Source organism: Bufo bufo, chromosome 2 (genome assembly GCF_905171765.1).
Source record: "Bufo bufo chromosome 2, aBufBuf1.1, whole genome shotgun sequence".
NCBI classification, from domain to species: domain Eukaryota; kingdom Metazoa; phylum Chordata; class Amphibia; order Anura; family Bufonidae; genus Bufo; species Bufo bufo.
Window position 1 is genome coordinate 422947230 of NC_053390.1, and position 16784 is coordinate 422964013.

The 16784-nt window shown below is 44.5% G+C and overlaps 1 protein-coding gene across 8 annotated transcripts in view; it reads left to right on the plus strand.

Moving 5' to 3' along the window:
• The window catches only part of RNF38 (ring finger protein 38), a 374424-nt gene that overhangs the window by 346880 nt on the left and 10760 nt on the right, over positions 1–16784 (plus strand). For all 8 annotated transcript variants that reach the window (XM_040417366.1, XM_040417367.1, XM_040417368.1 and 5 more), the window contains 5 exons: positions 4667–4880; positions 9008–9175; positions 10628–10798; positions 12538–12699; positions 12932–13038. In XM_040417366.1, coding sequence (XP_040273300.1) covers positions 4667–4880; positions 9008–9175; positions 10628–10798; positions 12538–12699; positions 12932–13038 — 822 coding nt within the window. The remainder of the gene's footprint in view (positions 1–4666; positions 4881–9007; positions 9176–10627; positions 10799–12537; positions 12700–12931; positions 13039–16784) is intronic.

Here is a 16784-nt window from a genome sequence, read left to right on the forward strand (position 1 = left end):
ATGGCATTGTTATGGGCTGGGGGGGTCTGTGGATGGCATTGTTATGGGCTGGGGGGGTCTGTGGATGGCATTGTTATGGGCTGGGGGGGTCTGTGGATGGCATTGTTATGGGCTGGGGGGGTCTGTGGATGGCATTGTTATGGGCTGGGGGGGTCTGTGGATGGCATTGTTATGGGCTGGGGGGGTCTGTGGATGGCATTGTTATGGGCTGGGGGGGTCTGTGGATGGCATTGTTATGGGCTGGGGGGGTCTGTGGATGGCATTGTTATGGGCTGGGGGGGGTCTGTGGATGGCATTGTTATGGGGTGGGGGGGGTCTGTGGATGGCATTGTTATGGGGTGGGGGGGGTCTGTGGATGGCATTGTTATGGGGTGGGGGGGGTCTGTGGATGGCATTGTTATGGGCTGGGGGGGTCTGTGGATGGCATTGTTATGGGCTGGGGGGGTCTGTGGATGGCATTGTTATGGGCTGGGGGGGTCTGTGGATGGCATTGTTATGGGGTGGGGGGGGTCTGTGGATGGCATTGTTATGGGCTGGGGGGGTCTGTGGATGGCATTGTTATGGGGTGGGGGGGGTCTGTGGATGGCACATATATAACAGTGCCACCCACAGACCCCCCCTGTAACAGTGCCACCCACAGATCCCCCCTGTAACAGTGCCACCCACAGATCCCCCCCCCCCCCCCCCCCGTGTGTAACAGTGCCACCCACAGACCCCCCCCCCCTGTGTAACAGTGCCATCCACAGATCTCCAGTAATAGTGCCATCCACAGACCACCATTAGTTCCAAACCCACCAAACACACAGCACACCTTTTTGGTTAAAAATATTTTTTTTTTCTTATTTTCCTCCCCAAAAACCTAGGTGCATCTTATAGGGCGAAAAATACGGTAGTCACTCAGTGCAGACCACCCTGCACTTTCTGCCCTTTGTCTGCTGTAAGCTGATCTCTACCGTGTATGGGCTTCAGGGTACGGATTTGATCAGTCAATTCAGTAGTGTAAAATGGGTATCTTTTTAATGGACTATATTACAAAGTTCACACTGTCTAAATCTTACACAGTATTAGTAAGTCTCTCCCAATAAATAGAAGTGTGTATCATTGAATCAGTGCCTGTGTTAGTGTGAGAAGTAGGGATGAGTGAATCGACTTCGGAAGCCCAGATGAGCCAAAGCTATTTAGGGCTCCAGATGGCGACCAAAATGGTCGCCAATGCGACTTCGAATTTACAAATGGCGACAAGACTTTTTAGTCTTGACGCCATTTGCGACTAGAGCCGCGCCGCAGCTCTGAATACAGCGGCGGGCACAGAAGCTGAAATATCATGTTCTTCTCAGCAGCGCAGTGGAAGAGTCTCTCCCTCCCCCTGTGCTGCTGCCGCCGTGGCCAATAAGAAGAGGGACAGGGGGAGGGGCTGTGGCCACTGCGCCACCAATGAAGATAACTGACCTGTTAATACAAATACAGGAGGCGGGTGCCGGAATCAAATAGCGGCACCCGACCTCTGACAGGGAGCGGCACCTGAGGGGTTAACTGCCGCTGATCGCAGCTCCCTGTCATAGAGGTCGGGTGCCGCTATTTGATTCCAGCACCCGCCTCCTGTATTTGTATTAACAGGTCAGTTATCTTCATTGGTGGCGCAGTGCGCCCCCCCAACACCCTAGTATAATAAACATTGAGTGCGGCCCCCCCAGTATAATAAACATTGGTGGCGCAGTGGGAAGTGCCAATGAGGGTTAAAAAAATAAAAAATTAACTCACTTCCTCCAATTGATCGCGTTGCTGCCGGTCTCCTGTTCTTTCTTCAGGACCTGTGGTGACGTCACTGAGCTCCATCACATGATCCATTACCATGGTGATGAATCATGTGATGTATCATGTGATGTCACCACAGGTCCTTTGACAGGTCCTGAAGAAAGAACAGGAGAACGGCTGCTACGCGATCAATTGGAGGAGGTGAGTTAATTTTATTTATTTTTTTTAACCCTCATTGGCACTGCGCCACCAATGTTTATTATACTGGGGTGTTGGGGGGGGGGGGGGGGCGGCGCACTGCACCACCAATGTTTATTATACTAGGGAGGGGGGGGCGCACTGCGCCACCAATGTTTATTATATTGACCTTCTACTACGCATTCTTCATTAAAGAATGCTATTATTTTCCCTTATAACCATGTTGTTATAAGGGCAAGTAATACAGTGAATAGACTTTCATCCTAGCAACCATGCGTGAAAATCGCACGGTTCAACCGAAAGGATGGATCCGGCATTCCGGTATTTTGAATGCCGGATACGGCACTAATACATTCCTACAGGGGAAAATGCTGAATCCGGCATTCAGGCAAATCTTCATTTATTTATTTTTTTGCCAGAGATAAAACCGCAGCATTCTACGGTTTTATCTTTTGCCTGATCAGTCAAAAAGACTGACCTGAAGACATCTTTTCCGGTATAGAGCCCATGTGACGGAACTCTATGCCGGAAATGAAAAACGCTAGTGTGAAAGTACCCTAAAATATTAAGTTTAAATCCCCCCTTTCCCAATTTTACATATAAAATATATAAACAATAAATAAACATATTACATAGCGCTGCGTCCGAAAAGTCCAAACTATTAAATTATTAAAAAATATCTCCTATGCGGTGAGCATTCGTCATTTTTAGTCACCTTGTCACCCCAAAAAATAGGATAGGACTGTTCTATTATGGGCCGAACGTTTCATAAAATGCGAAATGCATGCAGTTTATTTTTGTTTGTTTTTTTTTGCATGGTATTGAGTATCGCAATACTTTTTTATGGTGACGAAAGCGAATCAAAACTTTGGTATCGAAACAACCCTACGCCAATCTGATCGGCGTAGCGTTGTCACGATACCAAAATTTAATTTGGCTCCTAAATTTTTCAGTTCAGGAGCCAATGGCTACTAGGTATTTTTTTTATTCTGGAGTACTGCTATTACTTTGCGAAATCTCGCTAGACTTCGGGTAATAACTTTTAATTATTTCTAATAAAAAACTATCACTAACGTGATTCACCAGTGAAAAAACTGTGAAAACTCATATTATACAATGATATAAACTGTAAACGGGATAGCCGACCCAGGATAAGGCTAAAGAGGTTTGGTGTACATACGGCAGGACTAAGGCGAGTGTTAGATAAACTAAGCTGTCCCTACACTCACCCTGAGTAAAGCCTCAGCCCAGGGACGTCCCCTGATGGTGGAGACTCCCCGTCCTCGTACCTGGACTGACTGCCCTAGGTATACCCTCCTCTCAGGTAAAAGATAAATACCCGGCTCCCCCGTATAGATAACGGATATTTACTGGGTCACAGTGGATTGATAACTGAAAAGACCACAGCCCACCAGGATAAAGAGACTGAAGAAAAAGTAAAGGTGCAGAGGAGATAAATCCTACAACACCGTGATGAGAAATCTAAAGAGACGTCACGATGCTCCAACGTCACCAGGCTATTTCTCACCACTACCCCGACGCGTTTCCCCTATTGCTAGGTTCATCAGGGGGTCAAACAGCAGTCATAGATAAACTGGTTTATCTATGACTGCTGTTTGACCCCCTGATGAACCTAGCAATAGGGGAAACGCGTCGGGGTAGTGGTGAGAAATAGCCTGGTGACGTTGGAGCATCGTGACGTCTCTTTAGATTTCTCATCACGGTGTTGTAGGATTTATCTCCTCTGCACCTTTACTTTTTCTTCAGTCTCTTTATCCTGGTGGGCTGTGGTCTTTTCAGTTATCAATCCACTGTGACCCAGTAAATATCCGTTATCTATACGGGGGAGCCGGGTATTTATCTTTTACCTGAGAGGAGGGTATACCTAGGGCAGTCAGTCCAGGTACGAGGACGGGGAGTCTCCACCATCAGGGGACGTCCCTGGGCTGAGGCTTTACTCAGGGTGAGTGTAGGGACAGCTTAGTTTATCTAACACTCCCCTTAGTCCTGCCGTATGTACACCAAACCTCTTTAGCCTTATCCTTGGTCGGCTATCCCGTTTACAGTTTATATCATTGTATAATATGAGTTTTCACAGTTTTTTCACTGGTGAATCACGTTAGTGATAGTGTTTTATTAGAAATAATTAAAAGTTATATATTAAAGGGTCATTTCTGCTGGAACACTGTCGATTTCATGATCCTTCTTTATATCGTCTTTTGACCTAGCTGGACATTTTTACTTCGGGTAATAACTTTGTGAATTAATTTCTACTGTAAACAACCTTTGTACCGAACTGGAACCGAACCAGAGTTCGGTACAAAGGTTTTTTACAGTAGAAATTAATTTCAGAAATTATTACCCGAAGTCTCGAGAGATTTCGTGAAGTAATACCTTTTGGCTCATCGGAGCAAATACATTCTAACACTGTACGGAGCTCCAGACCGTATTGTAACAACGTTTCATGCAAATCGATGAACATGCATATTCAGGCCAGCATGCGGGTTTATTTTATAGAGTCCACATTTTTATTTCCATGAGCTGGGTGCAGTTGGGAGGATCACATCACCCAAATCATATTGTCTGCATTACCGTAAACAGGTTATATTGTGAAGACTGGTGCATTTACTTGTATAAAAGCAAGATATACGGTATTTTTTTTTTCCTATTTACTACAACATTGAAAAAAAAATGTATGTATTTATTTTCATAGCCCTCCAGTCAGGCGACAGAGAGGACGAAGGGATAGACTTTCTCGTCACAATTCCATTAGCCAAGATGAAAATTATCATCACCTTTCCTATGGTCAGCAGCCAGCAGTAGAAGAACCCAGGGCTTTTCACCCACCGAATGTATCCCCACGTATGCTCCATCCTGCGGCACATGCACAACAGCAGAATGCGGTAATGGTTGACATTCATGAGCAGGTATTCATTTATATTACATTCGGCTTCCATTAATCCTATTTTATATCACCTTTCACTAGTAGGTCTAGAAATTGCTCAGCATTCAGTGTTTTTTGTTATCCTAAAGGGGTTGTCTTACCTGATTAAATCGGTCTAGCATACCTAAATATTCAATAGATGCCACTTCACTTTTTTTTTTTCTTTTTTTTCTGAAACTTTTCTGCATGCTTGTTGTCAGGGGATATGGCCAATACTGGACTGTAGCAGTGATGGCTGCACAGGCGCAGTGCGCGAAAGCGAGGCCGAGATCAACGGAGCACACACATATGCACACCAGCTTCCATCTCCGTGCCACTTCGCATCAGTCTGTCAGGGGCGTTGCTAGGTTAAAACATTTGGGGCCTGGGCCCCTGATATTTTGTCCCAGGCCCCGAATGTCCTGCCTGCCTGCTTAGATACCAACTGTATTGCCGAGGATGGCAATACAATTTAATCGAATGCAGTGGAAGAGCTGAAGGACATGTGGTGACATCACTAGTCTTGTGACCAGTAAAACAGGCAGTGGTTGAGAAGTACCTGCGATGATGTCACCATCACGTGACTAGTGCAGGAGAGGGTGGCAGTGAACAGAAGTCCTGGGGGAAGAAGCTGTGGTGATGTCTGCTACATAAGGAGAGGTAAGTGAAGGGTGAGGCAGAGCAGTGCTTGGAGTTATCGTTATTTAACTGGGACTGTATGTTAGGGCTGAAGGGAGGGATGCTATTTACATGGAACTGTGTGTTGGAGGGGGTCAGATTATTTACACAGGATGTATGTTGATAGTGGCTGTTTGAGGGAGTGATATTTACATGGGACTGTATATTGATGGTGGCTGTGGGAGAGAGTGATGTTATTTACATGGGACTTAATGTTGGAGGGGGCAGGATAATGTTATTTACATGGGACTGTATGTTAAAGCAGGCTGTGGGAGGGGATTATGTTATTTACATAGGACTGTATTTTGGAGGGGGCAGGAGAGATGGTGTGATGTTGTTATTTACATGGGACTATATGGTGGAGGGAGGAATATAACTACTGAGGGCACTGCAAATCCAGGGGACATTAGGCATGCTTATTACTACTGGAGGCTCTATAGGAGGGACTTATAAATCCACCTTATTTCTACTAAGAGCATTATGGGGGGGGGCCTTATTACTACTTTACTACTAAGGGGTCTGTAGAGAACTTTATTACCACTGGGGAACAATAGGGGGGCCTTATTTCTACTGGGGGTTCTGTGAGGTTATTATTAATACTGGAGGGCTCTTCTACTAATGGGGGCACTCTTGGTGAGCATTATAATGGTTGGGGGCACTGTAGGGGGCAGTATTACTATGGGGGTATTGGGGAGCACAGCGAGCAGCAAGATAACACTTTGGGGGATGATGATAGAAATGTGAGGAAGTCAAGATGTCTGTCTCGCTCTGCAGAGACGAGGCTGCTGAGAGAAGAGGATGACGGAGAAGAGCTACATCAGAGCAGACGTCACCTGGGAGGCCCTGGATGTGACAGGTATGTGCTGCTGTATAGCAAGTACAGCAAAATGCGATGTGTGGGGGGGGGAGGGGGTGGTGACTTAGAGAACTGGGCCATATTCATTGGGGCTTGGGCCCCAGATCTTTTGAGACCCTAGCAATGCCCCTGGTCTGTGTAGAGCAGCCCCCAGGCATACACATTAGCCTTGGAGCTGTTCTACACGACTCCCATCACTGGCCGCTCGCTCCAGCGTCCCTCTGTGCTGAAACTCCTAATGAAAATACTTTGATAGCAGCCTTGGCATATGCATAGGCAAGCGGCACAATGACTTCGTCAGAGTGCTGTGTGTCTCTGCTTTCAATCGAGTACCGAGTCAGTGCCCCCATATCAATCAGGAAGTTCAGAGCTGGGGACCAGCGGTAACCCTGAACAGCTTCTTGCCACTGATCAATTCATATTCTCTTTTTTTTTTTTTGTGTGTGTGTGTGTTTTCTTTCTTAATAACAAAGGTATATGGATTTCTGGATAGAATTTTTGAAAGTACCCCATGTATTCTACTTCCTGTCCTGGCTTTTTAACTTCCTCCACTGTTTTTCCTCCACTGAATTTTAGCACGGCAAACAGCCTCACTTGATTTTCTCAGTTAGACTACTCACTGTGACCTGTGACCAGAGAGAGTATCCCCCCCCCCATTGGAAGTGACTCAGTATCACACATCACACTGATAAGTGCAATACTTTTGTTTGGTTATCTTTATCTACGCTTGTCAAGAGAATAATAGAGCTGTCATCCCAGTTTTACTAATCTACTGTTATAGCAAGTGTTCTATCAATATTGAGCTTAAAGGGGTTGTGCATGTTTGTGGTGGTTCCTTCTGGGCAGACCTGTGAAGGAAAGCATACTTGCCTGCTCCTGCGCTCACCAGCCTCCACTGCTCCTCTCAGGTCCTTAGGTGTAAACTTCTGGTATCGTGCTGCTGCAGCCAATCGCTGAATGCAGCAGTAACCTACTCCACTTACATCAAGTGATCCTATGACATAAAGCAAGGGGAGCAGGTCACCACTGAGGCCAGTGATGGGCTGCAACAGCTTAAAACTAGAAGTTCACATCCAGGGACCTGAGTGGAGGCCAGAGAGTGCAGGAGCTAGAGTCTGGAAGCAGGTAAGTATGCTTCCCTTCTCTGGTCTGCTCAGTACAAGGGGGAAGGGGTTTCCAAAACCCCCTCAAAGCTGCACAACCCCTTTAAAAACATAGCCCTTTCTGATGGAAGTGTGTAAGTTCAAATTGTATTTTAATAGTTTTTTTTATAAATACTAATAAAACTGCTTTTTGAAAAGAGAAAAAGAGACAGATATACCTTCTTTGGGTATTGCACTGATTTCTTAGTTCAGATTATGGTCAATATAGATAGATCTGTTTGTAATACGTTTAGGGCAGGATCACCAGCCAACAATCTTCAGCAGGGTCACAACCCATAGGTTTTGAGTTAAAGGGGTATTCCCATCACAGACAATGGGGGCATATCGCTAGGATATGCCTCCATTATCTGATAGGTGCAGGTCCCGCCTCTGGGACCCATACCTACACCGAGAACGGACCGTGCACTGTGCATGCGCAGCTGGCCTCCATTCATGTCTATGGGACCGCCGAAAATAGCTGTGGTGCGCTCCCATTCACTTGTATAGGGAGAGCACTTGGCAGTTGCCAGACCCCGGGAATCCTGGTGTCCTCCTACCACCACTCTCCCCGCTCCGTTCTCGGCGTAGGTGCTTGATTCCAGAGGTGGGACCCGCACCTATCAGACAATGGAGGCATATCCTAGCAATATGCCCCCATTGTCTGTGATGGGAATACCCCTTTAATAGTCACTACATTTAGGTTGATGCCAGTCTTTCCAGCAGAGATGCTTCATAATACTATTTCAGTAATAAAAATAAAAACGACAAGTTTCCAACCCTTGTTGGTAAGCAAAGACCTGGCGTTAAGCAGAACTCCAGACAATTGTAGCTATGGTTTCCAGGTCTGATGTATCTAACAGCCTGTGTCAGCGACTGGTGTCTGCCTGTATGGAGTGAATACAAGATTCAGAATTGAAGTCATCTCAGACAGCCTCTCCACTTTTCCCTTTTCCCCTTTAACTCCATCTATACCCAGTGTATTCTTAGGACTGATTCAGATGAAAAATTGGAGGACTCGTCTGTGTTCCAGGCGGTGAATACTGACATATTTTTAGAGAGCCCGAAGTGCTGATTCAGACAAATGTAGAACAGCACCCGGATTGAATACTGATACATTAGTCAGTGGGCTAATTCACATGTTTGTACTCCTTGTCGGCGACAAAAAAAGTCACCGAAAATCGTAGCATTGCTTTTCATAAAGGACTGGCCCATTCAAGTCAGTCTGTCAGTAAAATAAGCTGACACCACATAGAAACCATTTGTGTGCCATCTATTTTGTACTGATAGTTGCTAGGAGGTGCTGGGTGTGAATTCTTTGTGTGTTTTTTTTTTTTTTTGTTGTTGTTTTTTTTTGCTTACTTTGTAAACTGAGATGCTGATCCCACATGGATAGAAAGACCTGACAAACTGAATGCAGTCTCAAATAATGGAAATTTGTGGTCATTTTTCTTCCAGATTCACCAGGGCGCAGTGCCAGTTTCGTACACTGTCACGACTGTAGCACCACATGGAATTCCCCTTTGTACTGGACAGCACATCCCTGCCTGCAGTGCACAACAGGTTCCAGGCTGTTCTGTGGTCTTCAGTGGGCAGCACTTACCAGTCTGCAGCGTGCCTCCTCCAGTAAGTGACCACTCCAACATTACTAATGAGTGTAGTACCATCTTCAAAACTGTTCATGGGTAAAGACAGTAATACTACCCACTGTACACTAATGACCAGTTTTAACATTTGGAGGACGAGGGTCAGTGGGAAAGATGTGGAAAAACTTTGGGGGAATTTCATCCATGTAATGATGCATAAACAGATTAATATCTACTTAAAGGTGTGGTCTGGGCTACAGATATTGATGACCTATCCCCAGGATAGGTCATCAGTATCAAATCTGTGTGGATCAGACACCTGGCTGTTTTAGGCAAACACATGACCAGACGCTATAGTGTATGGAGTGGAAGCAGATGGCTATGTACACCGTTTCTGGCACTGGCGTTCACTTGAATGGTAGCTGAGCTGCAGTACCCAGGAACGGCCCCTACACCATCTACAGAGCTGAGCTCCATACACAGTATAGTCTCTGGTGCTGCGGTGTCAGTGCTGTATGTCGGACCCCCACTGATCTGGTATTGATGACCTATCTTTATGAGAGGTCATCAGTAGCTATAGCCCAGACAACCCCTTTAAAACCTTACTCGTTTTTCACATTACTACTGTTAAGCTAGGAAACCAATATCATGGGAATTTGTGCCCCTGTGAGTGAGGTTGCACTTGTTTAAGGCTGAAGGACCTCTCTGTAGGAAACGTAGAAGTCAGAGGCCAACTATGGAAGGATTCTTTATTGCCCCAACAGATATTAACGCATTTCGGGGAGAAATTCCTCTTCGAATACAATTGGTTATGATAAATACTACAAATTCAAAATACTGTACTTTAAATGCATGACAAATGTGACTACTTGGTGGGAATGCTAGCCCTGAGGATGGGGGGGAGGGGGGGGGTGAGTTAAAAGAACAATTGGTTCCTAAATCAATGTAGTTGCAAAAATTAAAAGCTGAAATATTTTCAGGAAACGAATATCTTTAATAAAGGATATTGCACATGTTATCACACTTTACTGTAGACACAATTAAACATTTTGTATTCAGGACTCATGCACACGCCCATGTGTCACCCAGCAAGCATGGCCCATGTGTTGACTGCGTCTTCAAGACAAATGGCAGTTCCGCTTACCTCAACTCGCTGCATTGTAGTAATTTTATGATTCAGTAATCTCCTGCGGGTCTATGGGTACTCACATTAGGTGGTCCAGTCAGATAGGAACTCACTGCATTATAAATCACTGTGATGCAGTGACTTCACACCGGATGAGCTGTGTCTACTAAATGCAATCAACTCACGGGCAGTGTTAAGTGGGTGGCACACGCTCGTGTGCCTGATCCCTTAGATGGATTGCATTCTTTGAGTTAATAGAATGAATTCTCAAGTATTGTGGGTTAATGTTCTGAAATCATAGCACTAATTTTATTTTTTTCCTGCAAAGTACAATTAGATTTTATCTTCTTTGTTTTCCATCTACAGATGCTTCAAGCTTGCTCGGTTCAACATTTACCAGTTCCCTATGCTGCTTTCCCTCCCCTCCTTTCCAGCGATCCATTCCTGTTACATCCACCTCACCTTTCCCCGCATCACCATGCACATCTTCCCCCTCCTGGCCAATTTGTGCCCTTCCAGACACAACAGTCTCGATCGGTAAGCAAAGTGCTGTATATTATTTATGCCTCAAGTTTTCCAGGAATTTTTGGATCGAGTAAAGCTCATCTCTCTCTGGATTATTTTAAAGGGAACCTGTCACCACTAAATTGGACCATAAACCGCCAGCAGTACCTGTTGACATCCGGTTTCTATTGTTCTTGTGCAAGATGTCTGAGGTGCATGATCGCCGAAAAAACTACTTTTATTCCCCTGCAGGTCGTATGCAAATGAGGTTCTTGAAGTAGAGGGCGCAGCGGCTTTCATGCTTTAAGTCAAGGTCACCGCGCCCCCTTACCACCACCTCTCATTTGATTGATGGTCTTCTGGATTATTTCAGGTGAGATTTCATGCATGGCCGTATGATCTGGTTTCTGGCACCTGCAGGTGCAGACTCGCGTGAGCAAGCACTTCAGCGAACATTATGCCGCATCAGCGTCGGTTACAGGATCAGAAGCCTGCACATTGACCTGCTGAAGCCAAGTGCACTACAGTGGGGATCAGTGCGCAGACACCAGTAACAAGATCATACGGCGCATGCACGAAATCTTAGGATGGAATCTGAAATGCAATCAAATGCAAAGGGGGCGAGAAGGTGGCACGGTGAGCTTGACTTCAGGCGTGAAAGCTGTTGCCTCCGTGACTTAAAGAACCTTATTTGCATACAACTTGCGGGGGAATAAAAGCTTACACAAGAACATCATTAGAAACCTGATATCACCAGCTTTATGGTACTGCTGCATTTTATGGTCCATTTTGGTGCTGACAGGTTCCCTTTAATTTATTTCACTTAATTTCTTAACACCTGACAATATTTTCTGTGAGAACAATGATTATAATAAATATTCCAGATGGCTATAATCTTCACTTGACCCAAATATAATATATATTTTTTTTTTAAGGAGAAAATTCTGAAATCCTGCAGTTTTCTTTCTGACCCCTGAGCTTCATAATAGGTTGACACTTACTGACCTGAAGAGACCACCTTCTAGCAGTCATCTCATTATCCGAACTATGGGTTGACAAAGTGGTTGGGTTTAATGGTTCCTGTTAGTTCCCATTATGGGGCGAGTGCACTAAAACCTACAGGGGGAGATTTTATCAAAACTGGTGTAAAGGAAAACTGTCTTAGTTGCCCATAGGAGCTACTATAGTCTTGTAAATACTAGTGACATGTGCTTTTTAATTGACGGAAAGATGGTTCAATTTCTCAACCAGTGAAATATAATCTGGTATTAGTTAATAAAATGTATAACGGTAATACATTCCCTTACTGATGGAGGTAAACATAATAAATTTCAATACATTTTATCAGAGGAACGGGCCTCTTTCTCCACTTCAGACTTGAGAGAGCTACCCATCAAAAAGTCTACAAAAGTCTGCGGGGAGAAGGAGTGAGGTGACATTCTATCTTACTCTCTCAAGAAGGAAAGCTTGTGGTCTCTTTACCTGGTCCTACAGAGTAGCTGTGATTGGGAATGAGGAAGTTTGTCTGCTCACATATAAATCTCCCACAGTGGAAAACATATCTCGCTCTGTGTAGTTCAATAGTTTAGAATAACCAATAACACTATAAGGCACCCTATTGGAACTGTCCTAATAATTGCCAAGTACCTATAGTAAATGCACCACTTTTTGTTAAAAAAAAAAAAAAAAATGTAACGTTTGTAGGACATAGTTTTTTGTTTTGTTTCCCTCCATGTGATCCAGTTTTTTTTTTTCTTGCTCTGATTTTACAGCCTCTGCAGAGAATAGAGAATGAAGTGGAACTGTTGGGTGAGCATCTACCTGTAGGAGGATTTACGTATCCTCCACCTGCTCACGCGCCCACCTTACAACCCTCTGCACCGTTACAGTTCATCACTCACGATCCTTTGCACCAGGAGGTTTCTTTTGGAGTTGTAAGTGAATCTTCTCAATTACCTGTATTCTACAAAGTTGTACTAGAAATATAGTTGTTGCCTGCTTTCAAGTGACAGTTGTGGTCTGCAAGGATGCATCCAGCTCGGTGCACTAATGTTTACATAAAAATACACGGGATGAGCTAGAAAAATTTTGGTTAATGATATGTTTCATAGCAGTGTGTTATCATCCATCACGCAAGCATTATGTATTTTACTTTATTACTTTCAGCCCTATCCTCCATTTATGCCTCGAAGACTAACTGGTCGTAGCAGATACCGATCACAACAACCAATACCACCACCACCTTACCATCCAAGCCTTTTACCTTATGTTCTGTAAGTATTTCATGTACACTAGAATGTACCTCTGTTGAACCAACGGACACACGTTACTCATATAAAGTACCTTGAAAAAGTACTGATGGCCCTTGAACTTTTCCACATTTTTTTCATGTTACACCCACAAACTTAAATGTATTTTATTGGTATTTTATGATAGAACAACACAAAGCAGCGAGTATGTGTGAAGTGAAAAGAAAACTATACCTGGTTTTTAATTTTTTTTAATAAATACAGATCTGGAAACTGGCGTTCATTTGTATTCAGCCCCCTGTCCTTTGATACCCCTAAATAAAATCCAGTGTGACCTATTGCCTTCAAAAGTCACCTAATTAGGCCACCTCTGTATAACCGATAACTTGTATTCAGCCCCACCTGAATCAATACTGTGTAGGGCCACCTTTCGCTGCAATTACAGCTGCAAGCCTTTTGGGGTATGTCTCCACCAGCTTTGCACATGTAAACATTAAAATTTTTGCCAATTCTTTGCAAAATAGTTTAAGCTCAGTCAGACTGGATAGAGAGCGTCTGAACAGCAGTTTTCAACTCTTGCCACTCGGCCTTTCTAACACATGACTATGCTTTGCTCTAAACTATTCCTTTGTAGCTCTGGCTGTATGTTTAGTGTAGTTGTCTTGCTGGAAGGAAAACCTCTGCCCCAGTCTAGTCTTTTGCAGCATCTACCAGGTTTTCCTCCAAGAATGCCCTGTATTTAGATGACTCCATCTTCCAATCAACTCTGACCAGCTTCCCTGTCCATGCTGAAGAAAAGCATGCGCACAGCATGATGGTGTCACCTCATGTTTCACGGTGGGGATGGTGTATTAAGGGTGATGTGCAGAGTTAGTTTTCTGCCACACAGAGCATTTAGGCCAAGTTTTGCATTTAGGCCATAAAGTTCAAATTTGGTCTCGTCTGACCAGAGCACCTTCTTCCACATGTTTGATGTGTCCCCTACATGGCTTGTGGCAAAGTGCAAACGGGAGTTCTTATGGATTGCTTTCTGAAATGGCTTTCTTCTTGCAACTCTTTCATAAAGGCCAGATTTGTGGCGTACACAACTAATAGTTGTCCAGTGGACAGATTGTCCCGCCTGGGCTGTGGATCTCTGCAGCTCCTCCAGAGTGACCATGGGTCTCTTGGCTGCTTCTCTGATTAGTGCTCTCCTTTCCTGGGCTGTCGGTTTAGGTGGACAGCCATGTCTTCGTAGGTTTGCAGTTGTGCCATACACCTTCTATTTTCAGATGATGAATTGATTAGTGCTCCATGAGATGTTCAGAGCTTGGGATATTTTTTATAACCTAACCCTGCTTTATACTTATCCCTGACCTGTCTGGTGTGTTCCTTGGTTTTCATGATGCTGTTTGATCACTAATGTTCTCTAATAGAGATGAGCGACTTTCCGCTTATGAAATTCGTTCACACTTCGTTTAGTGGTAAAATGTAAATTGCGTTATGGATTCCTTTACTACTGACCATAACGCAATTCTATGACGGAATGCATAACTGAATGCCTTTAGAGGCATTCCGTTATTCATTCTGTCTTAATGGAAGTCTATGGCTTGCAAAACAGATCCGTCCTGTTTCGCAGGAGAGGACTCCCATGCATAACGGAAACGGGACGGATCCGTTTTGCAGCCCATAGACTTCTATTATGACGGAATGAATAACGGAATGCCTCTAAAGGCATTCCGTCATAGAATTGAGTTATGGTCCGTGGTAACGGAATCCATAACGCTATTCACCTTTTACCAGTAAACCTAAGCGTGAATGAATTTAAAAATATGAAATTCACTCATCTCTACTCATGAACGCCATTCCTACAGAGATTCAACTGAAGATCATATTAAACTGTATTCAGGATCATAATCTCTGACTAGCAGAGAGGAGGACGAGGCAGCTCTTTACCTCAGTGCTCTGAAGTAACTTGTCCATCTTTGTGATTAGGACAGGTTTTGTGTGTACTAATAGGACGGCGGCCATTTTATTTCTCCGAATGATTGCTCCCTAGACAAAACGAGTCATTTATAACCAATGAAAGTTATTTGGAAATATATTTTTATAATAAAGTAATATTTACTTATTTTCATCATCTTAATTCCTGGATGACCCCTTTAAAGACTTGATATGCACTCTACATGTACACATGTACAGCGCATGTCAGGAATGGGTTAAACGATCCCCAGACATCTAATATTGACAGCCTATCCTAAAGCTAAGCCTTTAAACCAAAAAAATGATTAGCTTAAAGGGAATCTATCACCAGTTTTACGCTTTCTAAAAGCTCCAGCGCATGCTGATGAGTCATGATATTCATGAGCTCCTTTCTCTCCCCACCCCCTGCTGCTGTATTTTTTTTCTAATGATCTGCAGCAAAAGTGGATCAGTTTAAGTCATCCACCCGTTTTGGTAAGGGGATCTGTCAACAATTTATTCTACCCTTAGTAAAGATGTGACAGATTCCCTTTTAAAGGCAATCTCCACATTTATTGTCCATTCACACGTCCGTGTGTGTTTTGTGGATCCGCAAAACACGGACATCGGCGATGAGCGTTCCGCATTTTGCGGACCGCACATCGCCGGCATTCTCATAGAAAATGCCTTTTGTTGTCCGCAATTGCGGACAAGAATAGGACATGTTCTATTTTTTTCAGGATCGGAATTGCGCACCCGGAAGTGCGGATCCGCAATTCCGGATCCGGGCAGCACATCATGCTGCCCCATAGAAATGAATGGGTCCGCAATTTTGTTCCGCAAAATGCAGTTTTAAAACATCTAATTGAAGCCTTCCTTATAAAATTCCTGCTGTTGTTTTTCTATAACTGGTGTGCTGACCTGTGTCTCCATGGTAACTGACAACAAAAAGCCCTGTGTCGTCTGATCCTGCAGTCAGTCATATTTTTCTTCTATCGGTACCTTATTTTATTTCTTGTTATTCTAATGTTTATTAGGATAAAGTGTGAAGGCTTTAACGCATTAACACTCAGTAACATTATAGAATATCTTAGGGCTCTTTCACACTTGCGTTCTTGTCTTCCGGCATAGAGTTCCGTCGTCGAGCTCTATGCCGGAAGAATCCTGATCAGGATTTTCCCCATGCATTCTGAATGGAGTGAAATCCGTTCAGGATGTCTTCAGTTCCGGTACGGCACGTTTTTTTGGCCGGAGAAAATACTGCAGCATGCTGCGCTTTTTGCTCCGGCCAAAAATCCTGAAGACTTGCCGCAAGGCCGGATCCGGAATTAATGCCCATTGAAAGGCATTGATCTGGATCCGGCCTTAAGCTAAACGTCGTTTCGGCGCATTGCCGGAGCCGACATTTAGCTTTTTCTGAATGGTTACCATGGCTGCCGGGACGCTAAAGTCCTGGCAGCCATGGTAAAGGGGAGCGGGGGAGCAGCATACTTACCGTCCGTGCGGCTCCCGGGGCGCTCCAGAGTGACGTCAGGGCGCCCCACGCTCATGGATGACGTGATCGCATGGACACATCATCCATGCGCATGGGGCGCTCTGACGTCATTCTGGAGCGCCCCGGGAGCCGCACGGACTGTAAGTATACCGCTCCCCGCTCCTACTATGGCAACCAGGACTTTAATAGCGTCCTGGCTGCCATAGTAACACTGAAAGCATTTTGAAGACGGTTCCGTCTTCAAATGCTTTCAGTACACTTGCGTTTTTCCGGATCCGGAGTGTAATTCCAACAAGTGGAGTACACGCCGGATCCGGACAACGCAAGTGTGAAA